Source organism: Hemibagrus wyckioides, linkage group LG14 (genome assembly GCF_019097595.1).
Source record: "Hemibagrus wyckioides isolate EC202008001 linkage group LG14, SWU_Hwy_1.0, whole genome shotgun sequence".
Classification (NCBI taxonomy): domain Eukaryota; kingdom Metazoa; phylum Chordata; class Actinopteri; order Siluriformes; family Bagridae; genus Hemibagrus; species Hemibagrus wyckioides.
This window is the reverse complement of record NC_080723.1, coordinates 18,798,909-18,819,017: the sequence shown is the minus strand read 5'-3', so window position 1 is coordinate 18,819,017 and position 20,109 is coordinate 18,798,909. Positions and strand designations below refer to the sequence as shown.

Here is a 20,109-nt window from a genome sequence, read left to right as displayed (position 1 = left end):
ATACATTTCCCATGAGGAAATATGACAAAACACAGAATGGCTCATCTTCAAATCGAAGATAAAGACTACATCCCGAGTGCTGCAAAGGACCGTGTGCTGATGAAGTCTCACCATGTAGTGCTCTGTGTAAAAACAGTGGACCTTTGAGGGCACCGAATACCCATAAAGCACTTGCTGTTTGGAAATAGTTAGCAGAAGCATAGAAAATGCTTTCCCCCCCTCTTTTTGCCATGATTGTATATATTTTTAAATATAATTTTAATATGAATATTGATTTAATATGCTCATTTATTTAAGGTTATTATGTTGGGATGAGAATTACTGGAAAAGGTGTTTGGGTTCCTGGAAATGTTTTCTGAAAATATCCTGTTCTGATTTTACTTAAGTTATTTAATAATAATAATGATAATAATAATAATAATAATAATAATAAATGAGCTTGTCCGACATTTCATCTCCAATAAATAGCTGATATCAGTCATCAGTTAGATGACTGAAAATGAAACTGAAACGGTGCCTCAGCACATTGTGCCTACTGTGTTCACTCTGCTGTGTGGGTGTGAGGGAAAGCGTAGGGAAATAGAGGGTGTGGAGACGCTGGGGCTAGACATTAGAAGAGCACAGAAAGAAGAAAAGCAAGAAAGACTGAAAGAGGACAGCAGAGAGAGAGAGAGAGTGAGAGAGAGAGAAGAAAGAAAGGAAGTGAGAGAGAAAGAGAAAGAGAGAGAGGCTGCTCAGTGATACAGGTAAGTCTTCTCATTTTCACTGCTTGTACTTTGCTCCATTGATCTCTCCCGATGTAGTGAGTCTACACACTGCCACAGTTTTAATCTGTTTTAATGCATCAGAAAGTTTCTGTCCTGTTGCAGTGTTTCACTGAATCTGTAATCTGAAAATGTAGAAATGGCAGAGCTCATCATGATCTTATCTAGGAGGAACAGTTCCATGGCCACGGCTGACTCATAATGCCTTCAGAGATCAGACGTATCATGTTCGCATGGTGGTTTGTCTAAAACCTAAATATTGGATAAATATAAATGAAACTGTCTCATTGTTTTTTTTTGAATGTGTATATTCATGTAAAACTACTTTGAGACAATGGCCACTGTTAAACGTGCTACACAAATAAAATTTGAATTGCATTGAAACTAGCTACAGGAAGTGCATCCCTTCACTGAATCACTTCTTCTAACCTCTCAGACGCTTTTATCCAAAGCGCATGATGATTTGGCTTCGACTTGCTATACAAAACGTAGTACTTCAAGTGATACTTGTACAAAAGGTATCACTTAAGATCTCACCTAAAGTGCTGCTCTACTGTCTGTTCTTATAACGTACTACAATGAGAAAAAACAACACAGTGATACGGTTGGATTTCTGATGGCAGGTTGACGTTGATGATCAAATTCCAGACAGTGATAGTGGTTTGTGTGATTCTTTTTTCATTTCGTTTTTATCCAGATGTGTGTTTTTGGTGTTTTTTTGGCTTTTCATTCCTGGAAAAAAAAAAATACCTCTTCAATACACATAAGATGCAAAGAATCAGCAGAAATGTAAAATGTAATCCTGCATAAAAAATGCTATGTAAAATTTCTGTTTTAGTCTCTAAAACAGTGAGACACACACAGATTTAAAACTCGCCCTGTTATCAATACAATATCACACAAAGAGCAAGATATATAGATTTATATGTTAAATCCGATAATTCAGCTGAAACCCTTCAAGTCAAGTTCATTCATCCGTTTTCTGTAGCGTTTATCATACACAGGGTCACGGAGAATCTGGAGTCTATCCCAGGAGACTTGGGACACAAGGTAGGGGACACCCTGAATGAGGTGCCAACTCATCACACACACATTTACATACAACAGACAATTTAGAGACAACGATAAGTCTACATAGCATGTCTTTGGACTGGAAGAGGAAACCAGAGTACATAGAGGAATCCCCCGAAGCGCAGTGAAAACACATAAACAAACTTCACAAACACTGAACAGAGGAAATAATCAAACCCCAAACCCCAGAGGTGTGAGGCAAACCTAGTCTAAACCAATCGGATTACATTAACTAAAAGTTTTTCAATCACACTTATGAGCAAAAGATTGTAGATATCAGAAACATAATGAAGTTAGTCGCATTTATGTATTCTAACTCCTACTGACAGTCAGTAAAAGATAGGCACTTTCAGGTCAATTTAAATGTTTAGATTATAATCACACAACCTGACCATAGATTTCTCAAAAAATCTTCTCACCCAGGAATGAGGAGAGGACTATGACTACGTTAATCACAAATTTACTCACACACATTTTTTTCTTGTGCTCTACAATCTACCTTTCCTTATTCATTCGTTCATTTCCTGAAGTATTTTATCCCAGGTTGATGGTGGATCCGGAGTCTAGGAATAGGAATACAAACTGGATCATAATGCATCATACACACATTCATTAAATCAGGAGCAATTTACCAGGGTGAAACAAAAAGACAACCCAAATAAATCCCATAAGTAAACAAAGAAAACACTTTTCTTTCATTTTTATTTATTTCCTTCAGCCTGGAAACTCCCACCCTGACTGGGAGAAAAGAAGAATTCCCCCAAATACTGTGTTAATTAGGCAGGTTAGAGATCATTGTCTCATTCCAGATGCATTATGCAAGTCTTTGCAAGAGTTATATCTGTTATTACACGAGTAATATAATGCTACAGAAATCACCCTGAAAAGACCATAAAATGATTTATGCGCTACTGAACCATAAAGATAACTGATATTAAGAAGTAAAGGTAAAATAAATAAATAAATAAATAAATAAATAAATAAATAAATAAATAAATATTTTTTTTTACTTATCACATGGACTTTGTTGCTAGAAGTTGTTTTTTTTGTTTTTTTTTATACATTATGTATTAGAAATGCATACAAGCCTAAACAGATTAATTTATGCACCAGGTATGCGGAAAAGCTCTCTATTCCTGCTTTATATATTTATTTGCTCTTCAAAAATATCAAAGATCAATAAATAAAGAGATGAAAGCTGAATAAATAGGCTTCACATTGCTGTTCATGTTTTATTTAGTCCCATTAGCAGCGTGGATATATCCTTATTAAATGTAAATGATTAATCATACACATGGAAGAAACATGCAGGTTTAACACACAGGGTTTATGCACAGTGCAGTAAAGGGATAACGTAATTATAACTCAGGACAGATCAAACTGCCTCAGTGGTTCTTGTGTGCATGGTGTTTGCGTAGCTGGTTTCCTTGTCTTTAATTAGTTACACAGATGTAAAGACGGGGAAGTGTGGACTGACCAAACTGCCTCCCATCCACTTGCATCAAACTCAACATTGACCAATGATTGTGATCTAAAAGTATGAAAGCAAAGCACCATGCAGGTGGTCAGTCCTAATCAAACCCTGAAGTGTTGTACAGACGTGCCATTGATACGATTTCTAACAAACAGCAACAGCATACTGAATAACATTACAGGATCTTTGGATCAAAATGTATACAGGAAAATTTGTGTGCATTCACATTTGTGATTCATGTTACACAAGTGTTCTCCAGGGTTCGAGTCCCACCTCCTCTGAGTCCTACAGGTTCACTTTTTACTTTAAGGGTTTCCTCAGGGTACTCTCGTTTCCTCCCCCAGTCCAAAGATATGCGTTTTAGGCTGACTGGCATCTCTAAATTGTCCAGTGTGTGAATGGTTGTGTGATTGTACGATAGACTGTCTCCAATCCAGGTGAATCTAGAGCTAGAATCCAGTCTCCCTGAGGTCCAGTGTAGGATAAACAGATAGATAGATAGATAGATAGATAGATAGATAGATAGATAGATAGATAGATAGATAGATAGATAGATAGATAGATAGATAGATAGATAGATGATGCATTAAAATAAACATCTAATGCTCCACTGGAGTTAACACAATACTCCTGACTCGAGCCAAGAAAAACTGACTTCCAAAATCTGCATAACTGAGACTCATCTCTTTTTCAAAGACTGAATACTGATTTTCGCGAATTTTAGTGTTAGATTGGAAAAAATGCATGCTTTACATAACCTGAAGAGCAAAACCTAACCATTATCTCTTATGACTGAAATTTGTTTACTTAGCAATCTTAGCATAGCAGACAACCAGAAAAGACTCAGAGGAATAACAGAATATATCAACAAATTAGCGCCAGACAAAATCACTAAGCAAAATAAATACAAATACTTTACTATAAATAAATTTTAAGTGTTTTAGGATGGAGCTTTTCTTTTAATTTCTTTGAGACGCCCATCATCCATTAGCATAACAGCACTGGTTATCAAGATTGCTAGCTATTGTATGTCTATCAACATCTGTGTTGTACAAAGACGCTGTTTTAACTAATGATCATGCAGACCTGAAGAACAGGTTAGGACATATGTGGTTTGTTTGGATTTTTATTTGCAATGCTGTAGATCACTGAGGGGAAAACCTGCTTGACAATTGGACCGAGATGGTGCAGTATGAAACTTCGTCACTTAAAACACGGATCTAAACATTCCTACTGGCTGTGTAGTGTAAACATTTTTGCTTATTTTCTGACACAGGTGAGGATGGTGGAGGATTGTGTGGTGCCAAAGCCTAGGGGCCGTACACCGGTGGTGTGTGCGCTGGGGTTTGTCAGTATTGCGTTTGCCATGGTTTGGCTGCTGGACTCCGCACTCGTGAGAGAGCAGTCAGGACTTCTTGTAGTGGCTCTGAGTCTGGGTGCGACACTGCACAGCCTGTGCCTGCTTGCTGAAGAGTGGCTGTTTCATTCACAACAGAGGTAAGACGTATGCACAGGTTAAAGTTAGTGGGACAATATGGGCATGATAAAGGATAAAAATTTTGTGTTTAAATGTTACAATGGTACTTATTGCAATTACTCACTTGCAATGTTTCAGTCGAGTTTTATTATATATACGTACAGGGGGGTGAGGATAGTTAAAACTTCCACAGTAAACAGCACTAACAATTACAACCATCCTAATATTTATTCCATGATCAGCTGAAGCATTTTTTTTTATTTGTAATATTATCGGAGTTCTGAATCGATTCTGAGTTTGTCATAATAAATCAGGTAAAAATTCTTAACCCCCCCCTCCGATGCACAAGTTGGTATCACCCAACTACTGCCTAGCAACAAAGCGATTATTTACTGCTGATTGACTGGGAGGTGAAGAGAATCTTTGCACAAGTGTTTTGCATCGCTGGTAGGAGAGGAAGACTGAAATACATACATACATACATACATACATACATACATACATACATACATACATACATACATACATAAATAAATAAATAAATAAATAAATAAATAAATAAATAAATAAAAACTTGCACTCAAAAGGGTGTATGATAATACTGTGTAATCTAGCTGACACTTCACATATATTGCAGATCGCTAGCTATTTCATTGCATAGCCATAACATTTAATATAACAAGCTAGCATAAACTTATGTTATGCTAGCCAAATATTATTACAATTCCCAATGCTTTCACATGATCTCTTACCTGTAACACACTGTGCACTGTGCGTTCATTATGCCATGTGTAATTAATTTTAATAAAGCAAACATTTGATTATAAAAATAGACAAACATCATCATGACAGTCATCATTTGAGCAGTAATTCACCATGTAGCATGCATCACCTGACCAGAAACGTCCATGAAATGTCCATTATTCAGCCAATACAAACATGTTAATTATCTAGTTTTGGCCTTGGCATGTAACAGACAAGGCTCAAACTAGATAATTAACATGTTTACATGTTCACTCTAAAATATGTAAACTATATAAAATATAATTGAGGGCATTGCTATCCCACCAGAACACAATCAACCCTAACTGCTAAGACACCATCTTTTACTCTCATCATTTACCCATTTTACCAGGACACTGGTGTTCTGTTCTCTCTGCAGATTGACTTATCAGACATTCACAATCAGAATAAACAAATTATTTTATTTAAATTATTTTAAGTCAGGACAGTGTGAGACGTGTTTTGTTTTTTTACCTCTGTTGGATAACCCTAGACAGAATTTTAGTGGTTGAGGATAACACCTTCAAATTTTAGATGCTAATGAACAAGCACTTGGAGCATCTCAGAGAGCAAAAATATGTTTGATATCACCATTTACTTTAATGATAGAAACATTTGTGTGAAAAAACTAAATATTTTTGTTATATTGACCCAGAATATTGACCCTAGGGGGCTAGGGAAAAACAGAAAATCTTATGAACAAGTAGGAATACTTAAAGCCCTTCGTGTCTACTTTCATATGAGTCATTAACCACAACTGTGGTGTGTGACATTACAAAGAAATTTATTGCTGAATGGAAACAAAAACAAACAAAACACACAATGAAACAAAGGGAAAGATACAACTGCAACTGAACACTCCATAAGTTAACAAACTGACAGACTGGTAGAAAAACTTTTCTCAGCAAACTTATTCTGATTCATTTTTTTCCACTTCCTGAAAAATATTACAGGAATGCAAGCTTCATTCTCTTTCATCATTTTGTGTTTGAGATCAACATATATAAGATAATTGCTCTATGTGCTCTATGCCGAATGCTGGAGGTCATGATTCATCCTGTGATAAAGCAGGTTGTTCACAATGAGTGCATCCTACCTTGGTGGTTGACCGCTGTCATCTACATCCACTGCTGTCATCTTGTCATGGCACGCAATTACATGGTGTCCCTGGTGACTGCATATAAAATGTCTCAGATAATAGCTCCAGATCATTTATGTGAATCCCATTCAGTCTTGACCTACTGGGTTGCCTTGGAACCAGTAAGTGATGCAGATGTTTTTAAGAATTTCTGGAATTTTCCAAGAGGATCCTGTAGTAAGAGAACGTTATGAATTTCCAATGATGCAGCATTACTGCTCATGTACAGCTCACTGTGATCACAAATGAAATCTATAAAGCTTCTGATTTTCACTAGCCCTAATGATACACTGTATTGCCAAACGTTTTGGGACAGCTCTCTAAATCATTGAGTTCAGGTGTTGTTTTTCAGGGGTTGTTCTCAGCCCCTTAGTTCCAGTGAAAGGATCTCTTAATGCTTCAGCTTCATACCAAGACATTGTGTCCAACTTTGTAGGGAACAGTTTGGGGATGACCCCTTCCTGTTCCAACATGACTGCACACCAGTGCACAAAGGAAGGTCCACAAAGACATGGATGAGTGAGTTTGGTGTGGAGGAGCTTCACAGAGTCCTAACCTCAACCTCATAGAACACCTTTGGAATGAATTAGAGTGGAGACCGTGAGAATAAGCTATCTATACACATCTGGACTTTAAGATCTTTTTATAATCTAGACTTTAGCATTTATAATCTCTCCTCTGTACACAGAATGCTCAATCATGAGTTTAAGGAAAATCTGAACCATATTTATGCAACAAATAACTGTTGTAGGAATCTGAGGGATAAGACATCATTCAGAGCCCATTCCTGGTTACTGGACCTGCACATTAACATTTTAAAACTGTATTTTCTCTGTTCAACACTCTATATCAGGACTAAATCTCTGTTAATAATGAACGGAAGTACCCAAATTACCCCTTATTTCAAAAAACAAGAAATACCCTCAGGTGCGAATGAGCAAAACTATTGTTGGTGCAGGAAATATATTTCAGTTAAAACACACCCCCTGATTATAGTTTTAACACCTTAACTGGTTAATATACATGCAGATTGCTAAGCAGTCAATGACCGTCCTCTAGTCGTGAAGTATTTGGAGATGTGTTAAGTTCCTCGAGTGATCGTCCTTCATTTACAGCTTTAGCCTTTAAAGGAAATGTGCTGTGTAAATGGTGTGCGAACCCTGCTTGACAAGTCTCTCTGCAGAACGATAACACCCAATGACTGCAGCATGCTGGGACAGGACACTGTTTTTGTCAGCACAAAGACTGAGATATAACCAAGGTTGGACATCTATAGGTGGGAAGGGAATGTCCCCTCTGAATGAGAGTTTTTTTAGTCAGTAGGGAGAAACCAGACAATTCCTCATAATGCAGGCTTTGGGGAACTGGAAAAATTGGGGATTTCTGTCACAACAAAAAAAAAAACACCTTAGGCCTAATTCAAAGGGCGAGGTTGCATCAGGCCAGTAGGGCATGTTGTGAAGATTGCATGTAGGGTGGTGGGTATTGCGTTGTCATCCGGGGTGGGAAGAATTCAGATGCTTTGTACTTCCTCATGTCTGCTATATCACAATCTTCATTGCAAGACACTCTCTCTGATCTTCCAGCACTGCTCAACTGGTCCCACCATCTCCTGGACTGCAGAGAAGCTATGCATCAACTGAAGACCTATCTTATGACCCACTTAAAAGCTTGTCTGTGCATTTCCTCTGAACAGAGTTTTAAACTGACGGTATTCATAGTTCCTTGACAGAGACTTCAAAAGCACTTCTGTAAGTCGCTCTGGATGAGGGCATCTGCTGGATGCCATAAATGTAAATGCTACATTAGGGTTACTGCTACACCAAAAAGAGCTTGGTTTGACTCAGCAAGTACAAAGGTACTTTAATCAATTTTCCACAACTAACTAGGTCAAACTGCTGCACATGCTACATCACAGAGCAACTGAACACACTCAGAGGAAAGCGCTGACTGAATCCCCTAAAAATTGACCAGGATTAGCTAGTGTTGCTCTGATTGACAGGGGAGAGAGTAATGCCATCTGTCAATACCCATATAGGAAAAGATCTTTTTGTGAAAATGGAAAATGGCTTTGTTTTTTTTTGTTTTTTTACTTACACAGCAGAATTTTTTAACGGTATCTAACACTATCTGATTTGCTGAATTTGTCAGTTATGTCAAATTGTACAGGTGTCTGCACATTCATGTAGAAGACCATATACACCAAGCAGGCATAACATTATGACCTCCTGCCTAATATTGTGTTGGTCTCCTTTTTGCTCCCAAAACATCCCTGACTTGTTGAGGCATGGACTCCACTAGATCCCTGAAGGTGTGCCGTGGTATCTGGTACCAAGATGTTAGCAGCAGATCCTTTGAGTCCTGTTAGAATCACAGAATTTAACAAATACTTAAAGGACTTAAAGGATACTTCTGATAAATACTGACCACTGCAGACCGGGAACACCCCACAAGAGCTACAGTTTTGGAGATGCTCTGATCCAGTTGTCTAGCCTTCATAATTTGGCTCTTCTGGTCAAATTCGCTCAAATCCTTACGCTTGCCCATTTTTTCTCCTTCTAACACATCAACTTTGGGGACAAAATTTTCACTTGCTGGCTAATATATCCCACCCACTAACAGGTGCCATGATGAGGAGATAATCAGTGTTGTTCACGTCACCTTTCACTGCTCATAATAATAACTTTCTTTCTTAAGGTAATACCTATTTTAAGTTCCAGTATGTGTATGCATGTGTAATAAGATAAACAACGCTTTTGTTCCATGCTCTCTGTTAGGTATGGTGGCAGCATTCAGCGGATGCTCAGGGCCTGTTTCAACCGTGCTACTCTAGCAGGAGTGTGTGTGGTCGTTTTGTTGCTGGTGGTGGGATGTCTTCAATGGACACATGAACAGCGTGTCTTTTGTGTCTTAACCAGCACATTTTACCTGCTTCTGAAGATGTTCAGAGTTCTGGTAAAGATTTATATTTTAATATCTTACACAAATCACATCAGCACTATACAAACCCCTCAGCAAACTCTCCTCAATAACATTCCCCCCTTACATAATATAATATAATATAATATAATATAATATAATATAATATAATATAATATAATATAATATAATATAATATAATATAATATAATATAATATAATATAATATAATATAATATAATATAATATAATATAATATAATATTATATTATATTATATTATATTATATTATATTATATTATATTATATTATATTATATTATATTATATTATATTATATTATATTATATTATATTATATTATATTATATTATATTATATTATATTATATTATATTATATTATATTACTAGTGTATTTAGGGGGCCAGCATTAATTCTAGCCTGGTAGAAATGAATTTTCTCCAAATCCCGTAACCTACTAATTGTTGGCTTAGGTTCATATCAAAGTTGAAATTCATATTCAGGACAAGATTATTTGTGTAAAATGTAGGACAAGCATTAATCTAATGCTTCATAGGATTTAAATAATGGGAGCAGTAATTCCAAACAGGCTAGAAATTTTGCTATATGTGCTGGTTTGTAAGTGAATTTCTAATGATTACTTGGAAAAGGCAGTTATTTCCTAGGGCTAACACTGACCTATCATCAAAAACAAAACAAACAAACAACTGTGTTTATCCATAGACTAGTGTTCTGTGCAACTTGGCAAGAACTAGCCACTGGAAATGTTATTTGCAAAAGGTGCTTGGACCCTGCAGATTAAAACTCGCTATTTTATTTGTGTTTATATTATATAAACAGACAGGTCATCAAACATTTCAATCGTGATGTCCAGGATGACTCTGCCCTCATCCATACTGCATGAATGTTTATTTGATAATTAAAAAATAATGCAAAACACACACTATGGCCTTCAAACATCTAATGGATAATTGACATGCTAGGCCGCTCTATCCATAACCATCATTAAACTGAGAGGAATATCTTTTGGCAGAAGAGTGCTTATCCGTCTAGCAGCATTCCAGAGACCTGTGCTAAAGTTCAGGGAGTCTGTTCTGACAGCTCATGATGGCCCAACACCTTACTAAGGAATGTCATATATATATATATATATATATATATATATACACTACCAGTCAAAAGTTTGGACACACCTTCTAATTCCATGGTCTTTCCTGATGTTTACTTCTTTCTACATTGTAAAACAATGCTGAAGGCGGCTGAAATACACAATAATGTCCTTTGAACAGTTGATATTGAGATATGTCTGCTACTGATGCTCTATAAAGCCTTCGTAACAGCTCTAATCTGAGGTGCTGTTAATTGGTGATTTCTGAGGCTGGTCACTCTAAATGAACTTCTCCTCTGCAGCAGAGGTAAGTTCTGGTCTTGCTTTCCTGGGATGGTCTTCATGTGAGCCAGTTTCATCATGGTGCTTGATGGGTTTTGCAAATGCACTTGACAATACAGTTCTTACAAGAACTATTCCAGAACACCTGACCTTCTTGTCTTAAAAGAACAACTGACTGTTTTTTGTTGTCATTACATATGGATTACTTAAGTCCATGTGTGTTATTTCATAGTTTTGAAATCTCCAGTATTGTTCAAGAATGTAGAAAATAAATCCCTAAACAAAAAACACTGAATTAAAGGTGTGTCCAAACTTTTGACTGGTAGTGTATATATATATATATACATATATATATATATATATACATATATATATATATATATATATATATATATATATATATATATATATATATATATATATCTCAGCAGTATAGTATCTGAACATATCTTTTTTGAATCATAGCTACTGCAGGGAAGTGACGTGAAGTATCACAAGGTCAGAAATACAACTGAACAAGACTTCTCAGTAATTTGAATGAGGGAAGTGAGATTTAGAGCTGAGCTGCTTTCTATACAATAAGGGGAAATACATATTAAAACACTTCGGTTTTTATGTATCTATTTCAAATGTACATTTATCTATCTATCTATCTAACTCTTTATGGTTAATAGTATGTGCACACTTGACTGTCATACCTGGTTCTTCCTCAAACTGTTACCACAAACATTTGGAAGTATCCAACTGTATAAAATTTCTCTGTATGCTGTAAAATTCCTGGAACTAAGAGACTCAAACAGTGTTCCAGCATGACAATGCCTTTGTGCACAAAGCAAAACATGGTGTATTAAGTTTAGAGTGGAAGATCTTGACTGTCCGGCACACAGCCCTGATTCTGACTTAACCCCACTGAACAACTCATTTTGGGATGAACTGGAACACCGACAGAACCCCAGACTTCCTCACTCTTACAACATCAGTGGCTGATCTCACTAATGCCCTTGTAGCTGAATGATCACAAATCCCCATAGTCACACTCCAACATCTATTGGAAAGCCTTCGCAGAAGACTGGAGCGTATTATAACAGCATAGAGGGAACTAAATCTATAATGAGATGTTCAACAAGTACATATGGGTGTGATGGACAGGCATCCACAAAAAGTCCCCAAAAGTGTCCAGATGCTTATTTCCCATCACTGTATAGGATTCAGGGAACTGTGTGAAAATGCCGTCAATCACAAATCATTCTTGAAGTCTATTGAATGTTGATTTTTATTCTATGATTCTATAAATGTGATGTCTAGACAGCTTTTGTATGTATGACTGTCATATACTGTAATCAACAAACGTCTTCCACTTCCTATTGTTTCTCTGTTCCTCTCTCTCTCTCTCTCTCTCTCTCTCTCTTTCACACTTTCACTTTTATTTTTTTATTTTTCAGGGCCCTGCACCAGTAGAGATCTCAGAGGTGTGTGAGAGCAGGCAGCTGAATGTAGCTCATGGCTTAGCTTGGTCCTTTTACCTCGGTTATCTGAAACTTGTAATACCAGGTACACACACTTCCACACAAGACACATATCATCTAATTCTAATTTCTAATATTAGCCAGCTGGTTGGTTGGTGTGGAAAATATTTTTGTCCGAAACTATAATGGTCTATTTAATACTACTCAATTAATACTTCGCTAAAATCTGACTCCAAACTCCACATTGACCCGACAGCTCAGTTAAGCAAGACTCTAACTAAAGAAGACGAATCATACAGACTGGATGAATGCAGATACAAGGTTTTATTTGCAATCAGCGCTGGTTACAAGAATTGAGCTGCTCACGAATGAACATCCCAACAACCTCTGAAATAATCATCAAAAAATATATAGCCTTTTATTTGTTTCTCTTATCTTTTCATAATATTCAAACCAAACCCTCTTTACTGAGAAAATCCCACCTATCTTTTTTCTTGGAATTTCGGGTTCTTCTGGACACCATTATCTCTTAATTTATAACTCTTTCACATTCCATTATAATTTGTTTTTCATGATCAGTCATATAAAAATAATGGACGTCTGTGCTCTTATCAGTGGCACTTTCTAGCTTTTTCCATTTAGCAGTTCACTCTGACCTCTGAAGACAGCATGGTTGAGCCTCGGGGCCTCTGCTTGGGTTTAATTTATTGCTCTATTTTTCTTTACATTTGCACTAGCCAGCAGTTTTAATTGCGTTCTCTCACGTACTCACAGCTCTATCTCCTCTGATCTCTGACTGAGGGCCCAACTCTCCCCTCCTAGAGGTACCCATACACCTATAGTTGGTTTCAGCAACCCTTGATACAGCTCCAAGTTTCGTCTACCACTAAAAAGGCCTGCCAAACTGATGTTACCCCCACCATTAATCACTCTACACAGGCCATGCAATCCCAGTCCAGAGTTAAAGACCATACCCAAACCTCTCATCCCACAGGTTGTGTTAAACTCTACATTATTAAACCTGTAAACAGAGGTGATCAATTAATTGAGGTGGTGCCCGACAACCCAATCATGCTGTCCCCAGATTCCAATTGTTTTATACATGCCCAAACAAGAATGCATTCATATACACCTTAAACACTCTAAAACATTCAAAAATTACTCCCACATTGGTTACACAGTTCTTGCCTGTGTGTGTGTGTGTGTGTGTGTCCACAGCGCTGGAGGAACAGGTGAAGAAAGACTCCAACCAGACCGGAGTGATTCTCCATTCCTCCCGGCTACACATCCTCCTTCCTCTGAGCGCAGTGGCCCCGGCAAAGATAGAGGAAGAAGATCATAATATATGTTTCCACCAGAACCTGACAGAGATGCAGATGGACCGTGCCGGGGTCAGGAGAAGGGTCTACAAACACAGCATCTATAAAATCACCAACCAGGAAAAAGAGGTGAGGAACAAAAGCACTGATAATGAAAAACTCATTCTACATTATATAGCTCACTGACCAGACCAGATTCTTGAGGAATTTGATTCAGGAATGTTCTTTTTAATCTGAGGTTAATATGAAGTTATGTTGAATTTGAGATTTGCTCACACAAGAATCTTTTAGTCGAGCAATATTATTTTTTTAAAATCACAATAATGTTAAGTATATCAGCTTTTTAATTGTTATTAGGGTTGATATAATAATCAAATATATTAATTCTAAAATATACATATTAAATATATGACCTTTTTTATTGTTTCTAGGGTTGGGATAAGAATCAAGTATATTGCTTTTCTGGGGTTTTCTTAAGTATTACTCTTGCATTCTTTAAAAAAATAGTAGTGGTCAGTATCTATCAAAAGTGATCCAAGGAAGGGACAGTGGTGAACTGGTGACAGGGTCATGGGCATCCAAGGCCCAATGATACTCGTGGGAACAAAGGCTGGCCCGTGTGATCCGATCCAACAGACGAGCTACTGTTGCTCAAATTACTGAAGAAGTTAATGCTGGTTCTGATAGAAAGGTGTCAGAATACACAGTGCATGAAGGGTCAGGGCTGTTTTGGCAGCATGAGGGGGACCAACACAATATTAGGCAGGTGGTCATAATGTTATGCCTGGTCAGTGTATGTTCTTTAGTCAAGAAATAAGGCACCTTTACATGGAGTCTACTGTAGAAAAGGAAATATTGACATTGCTTTATTTAAAATGTAACTTAATAGTAAGTCAGCAGAACGTTTGGTTTGGATGAATAAGCATCCAAGAAATATTCAAGCAAGAATATTTTCGGAAGGTTGTGTGAGAAATGTTCTCGCTACAGAAACGTTATGATTGTAACATTGCAGTAATCTTTGCACTGCATGTTGTTTTTAGCTCTGTTTTTCTTTGCATGCTCTCCCTGGTGTCATGTCATGTTATTAAGTGATCTCTCTAACCCCTCTGGGTTTCCGTCCCCAGCAGTATCTCTGCTTGTTGGAGTATGCTACACCTCTGCTCACCCTCTATGAGATGTCTCAGGACAACACAGCAGGGTTCAGTGAGCATGACAGAAGACAGCAGGTCTTGCTCTTCCACAGAACTCTCAGCCACATCCTGGAAACTTCTCTAGAGTGTCGCAACCGCTACCGCCTTATCCTGATTGACGGTGAGTCTTACTGTAAAACATGCTGGCTTTTCAAAAACTTTTCATCTACACAGTGGTGTTTACTATGCAGTTCATATGAAAGTAGAATCTCAGGGTTTTTGAAGCCTTTTTTTTTTATTATCGCCACACATACATTACAGCACAGTGTATTTCTTCATATATTCAATTCAACTCAATTTGATTTTATTTGTATAGCACTTTTAACAATAGTCATTGTCTCAAAGCAGCTTTACAGAACATAAGAACCATAGTACAAAAGTCCGAGATTAATGTTAGACAAAATCAGCCCTAGTGAGCAAGCCTGAGACGACTGTGGTAAGGAAAAACAATAACAAGAGGAAGAAACCTGGAGAGGAACCAGACTCCAAAGGGAACCTCAGCCACTTTAGAGTGTGATTATAAATTATTCTAAACACCGGAGAGTGTAATTATGAATAACGTCCTTTCTACAGTCATGTACAGTCAGTTGTGCGATGCAGCTACAGCATATGTAGAATGTTAGTGTTTGTATTAATTAGGTGGTTGTTGTTGTCCTCAAAGTCTACATGTGGTTGGCATCTCTGCTTTGAATACCCAAAATCTTATCAAACAGAATCCAACTGGAGCTTGATGCCTCAGAATACTCGCAGGGTTGGTCTCTTCTCACTAAAGGTCTGAAATCTTCATGAACATCTTCATGAACATTTTCCAGCTGAGTAAGTTGGGGTTAGAGTGCAGCTATGATACAGCGCCCCTGGAGCAGGGAGGGTTGAGGGCCTTGCTCAATTGCCCAACAGTGGAGCTTAGTGGTGCTGGGATTGAACCCCAATCCACCAGTTGACAACCCAGAACCTTTTTGTGTTTTACCAGTATTTCTGTTTTTACATAGAAAGGCTCTCTGAGATGTCCTATATGCTTGTTCTGTGCTTGGTCCTAAACTCAAAAAGTTTGCAAACTTTCATAAAGAAAATTCCTTAAAGACTCCCGTAGGAAATTTGACCAGGATTTTCATTAGTATTGAGATGATTCCTACCTGAAGACAAGCAGTAATATCCTCTTTTTTTAATGGGGTCCCTGTGGGTTCTTATCCAGCATCTGCACATTCTTTAATGTAGCATGTAACATAATCTACATGTAAAATAAGCAAACACCAATATCCTATTTCTTTTCTAATTCAGTTTATTTACTGATATTAATTCAGTTATTTGTATATCTTAGGATATACAGGCTGGGTTTTCCTTCACTGTATGAAAATGAGGGTGAAGGCGGATGCAATGGCTGATATTTATTGTAGTGCAAACAGAAACAAATCATGACTCCTTAAGTGAAGCTGCAAATACATTAAGACTTGGAGCAAGACCGTGGCTGGCAAAACAGCAAACACTCCATGACATTAACAGTTGCTAGACAAAGAGGTGACTAATGAACCAATACAAAACAGGTGAGCATGACTAGGGGGGACAGAAAAAAAAAAGTTCAAAAGATGTACAAGGTTGCCCTCTAGTGGTTTGAAGGTGATCGTCCATAGAGAGTGACGATATAATTGTGCACGTGACAAATAAAATCTCATGAAATCTTGTATTCAGGTCTCTTTCTGGTCACCTGTAAATTTTATTTCTTATTTGATCTTGAAGAAATGAACTTTCAAACTCTCACCCTTAATAACCCTTATAAATGAAAAAGTGAACCCTTAATAACAATAACCCTTAATGAATTGGTTAATAGGTAAATAGGTTTCTATCTTAGGATAGAAAATCTTCTCTGTAATGCCCAATAACGTTCTAATAACATTTTTATAATCAAACACAAGTACAGGTCCAATAGGATTTTGAAACTCAAGTAAGATCCTACAGTGAAATTCCAGACAAGAGGAAAAATTGTGAACAACTATTAGAGTTTGGTTAGTTTTTGTGTTAACAACTACAATGTTACAATGTACAATGAAGCATTATAATAATAACGAAAAAGACAGGAATATGAAGAAATGATTGTTTGAGGAGATGAAGATGCGACTCGGGTGTTTAAATCAGAAATGATGGGTAGATTTTTTAAAACCTTTTACCTCGGTAATGAGCCATGCAATGCAAACGAAGCTGATAAAAATGAGAACTCATTTTCTGTTTTAAAATTAAACTTCTTTAAAATACTACTTAACATTTGGCAGTATGTTACAAATCTTTTAGTGGAATGAAATATTTAAAATGTTTTTTGCCCATTTTATATATACACCATATTGCCAAAAGTTTTGGGACACCCCTTTAAATCAATGAATTCAGGTGTTCCAATCACTTCCATGGCCACTGGTGTATAAAATCAAGCACCTAGGCAGGCAGACTGCTTCTATAAACATTTGTGAAAGAATGGGTCGCTCTCAGGAGCTCAGTGAATTCAAGAGGGAGGGGTACATTGATAGGTTGCCACCTATGCAGTAATTCCATTAGTAAAATTTCCTCACTACTAAATATTCCACAGTTAACTGTTATTGGTTTTATAACAAAGGGGACACAATTGGGAACAACTGCAACTCAGAGACGAAGTGGAAGGCCATGTATATACTATAGAAAATATTATTACCATTCTTAAATGTTTCATTTTCACTTTAGGGTTTGCCTGATCCTCACCTAAGCATTTCATTGTACAAACTATCACTGACATGTGTATATATGACAAATAAACTTTTACAAAACTTTTACAATGGTTAAAACCGTCAAACTTCTGACTGAGATATACATATACAAAGGAGAAATATATTTCACTCTTTGAAAGACCTTTTCTAAAAGACTTACAATATATTAAAAATCTGTCCATGTGAAAAGTTTCTCAAAGACGTTTATGTCTACGAAACTTCTGTAAGAAAATGCCTTGCTAATAATTCCTTATAAGTACTCTTTAAAATAATGTATTTTTATTTTTTTTGTTACATTCAGACCAGCAAGCTGCTGCTGATCCTCACTATCTGTCCACGGAGATCATCAGACACTTGCAGCAGCAGAAGCGTGAGATCCCCATGGACATACTGGAGGAGCTGCCTCAGCCTGTGGCTGAACAGGGTGTGAATTTCCACCACCAGGACGAGCCACTCAGCTCTCTGCCCAGCCTGATGATTAGCCAACCACACTCTCTGAGATCAGAACCTGAGGAAAATACAGACTACACCCAAAACAACCACTACAACCACAACAGATACCGATAAACTGAGGCTACACGAGTTACCTTCTGTACAGGTTCAGAGATGTGATGGGAAATCTCTACACATCTCACAGTGATAATTCACAGTGTCATAGCAAAACTTAATAATCACATCCAATCAGGATAGATGGTTCTTTTTTTAAAAAAAATAAAATAAAATAAATTATCCGTTATGAATACATTAGGCTTTCTGTATTTCCTAAGGTTATCAGGAGATTTCGATCATATTCATGCATTCTAAATGAATTCTTATGCATTCTTAAGATCTTTATCTTCTAAACTGTAAAGTTTTTTTTAAAGCTAACAAGTAAATCTATAATTTATGAAACATGATTTGTTTGTTTTGTTGTTATTTTTTTAAAATTGTTTTTAGAGAACATTCTAATGATGAGCATATTGGGCTCCAGCTAAGATTTAACCTGACCGTTAGAGTCCTGATATGAATTTATTTAATCAGACACAAAAGACACTTGTGTGCTTAAAAGTTACTCTCTCTCTCTGTTCATGCTTTAACCGTGTTTGACCGTGTTTGTTGTCCCAGTTGTACGTCTCCTCATCTAGCCCACTGTACCCTGTTTGTGGATCGCCTGACCTGAGCCAGTTTACCTGACCTTGAGCTTGTCTCATGTTTTGAATTTATAGTTTATTTTATCTTTATTTTAATCATTTGTACCTTTAATGTAGAAAAGTGAATATAATCATTACTCGTACTGTGTGTATGGTTGTGTATTTGACGAATAAAATTTGAAGAAAGAAAGAAAGAAAGAAAGAAAGAAAGAAAGAAAGGAAGTGGCAGTGCATGTGTAAGAATGTGTAGTGAGACTGTAAAAATAAGTAGAAAGTAAATTAAAATTCCAAAAAATCAAATAAATTAAATTTATTTTAAAAGTAATATTAAAAAACAATGTAAAAAATTATAAAAAAAATAAAATAAAATAAAATAAATAAATAAATAAATAAATAAATAAATAAATAAATAAATAAATAAATAAATAAGTAAGTAAGTAAGTAAGTAATATCCAAGCCGTAATTAAGATTAAGATCATTTGATCTTAAAGACAAGATATATTGTTTGACTGTATTGTTTGGTTAAAAGAGTCGTTTTGAATGAGAATTCCATGAACAAGTGACACAGAGGAAGTGGGGAAACATCACACTGATCATGCATGTGTGTGATGTGGAGTTCAACATCATGTAGGACTGACATGTCTGGGGTTTTTTTTAGACAGAAGTGGGAGATGAGCATGCTTCCAGACAATGACATCATCCTGAGCACTTTTCTCTTTGTGGTGTATCTTTAGCAACGCTGTATAAATATCCCCCTGTCTGGTGAGTCACCACTAACCTGATTACCAGGTGTCTAGCTTGTAGATAACTTGTTTAGATTCATTCACTAAACGACAAAGACGTCGTTAACACTACGAGGAAATTCGAAGGAAAGGCTACAATCAATATCACTGAGCTCAGATTAGTTCCTCGTTCTGATGTTTGATGTAAGCATTAACCGAGGCTTTCTACTGCTGTTATTTTATTTATTTTATATACTGCTGTCACTCGATTGGCCGATTAAAACCAACAGGTGTAAAACTGCCCCTAATATAGTGGTCAGTGAGCGTGTATCATATTTGTCTGTATGAGATTATTCTAAAACAAATTTTAACTAGTATTTTTTCAATCCTATTGTTTTTTGTTGCCTTGAGGAAAAGAAAAACAGTCAATGATCATTCAGGTGACAACACACAGAATTAAAAATCAAGCGTATGTAAACTTCTGGTTTAAACTGGTTCATGTGTGTAAATTCAATTATTA

General features: G+C 36.7%; 1 protein-coding gene across 4 annotated transcripts; it reads left to right on the top strand.

Moving 5' to 3' along the window:
* The first annotated feature begins 591 nt into the window (after positions 1 to 591).
* sting1 (stimulator of interferon response cGAMP interactor 1) lies at positions 592 to 19,039 on the top strand. Of its 4 annotated transcripts, none has more exons than XM_058408886.1 (7): positions 592 to 746; positions 4,586 to 4,806; positions 9,485 to 9,662; positions 12,479 to 12,587; positions 13,721 to 13,950; positions 14,946 to 15,132; positions 18,039 to 19,038. In XM_058408886.1, exons 2-7 carry the CDS (start codon positions 4,592 to 4,594, stop codon positions 18,302 to 18,304), a joined length of 1,185 nt encoding a protein of 394 aa, XP_058264869.1. In that variant the 5' UTR covers positions 592 to 746; positions 4,586 to 4,591; the 3' UTR covers positions 18,305 to 19,038. The 4 variants fall into 4 exon arrangements, with proteins under 4 accessions (XP_058264869.1, XP_058264868.1, XP_058264867.1 ...); XM_058408885.1 differs by lacking the exon at positions 592 to 746 and adding an exon at positions 2,893 to 4,494 and having other exon boundaries at positions 18,039 to 19,039; XM_058408884.1 differs by lacking the exon at positions 592 to 746 and having other exon boundaries at positions 4,501 to 4,806; positions 14,949 to 15,132; positions 18,039 to 19,039.
* Positions 19,040 to 20,109: the final 1,070 nt, after the last annotated feature.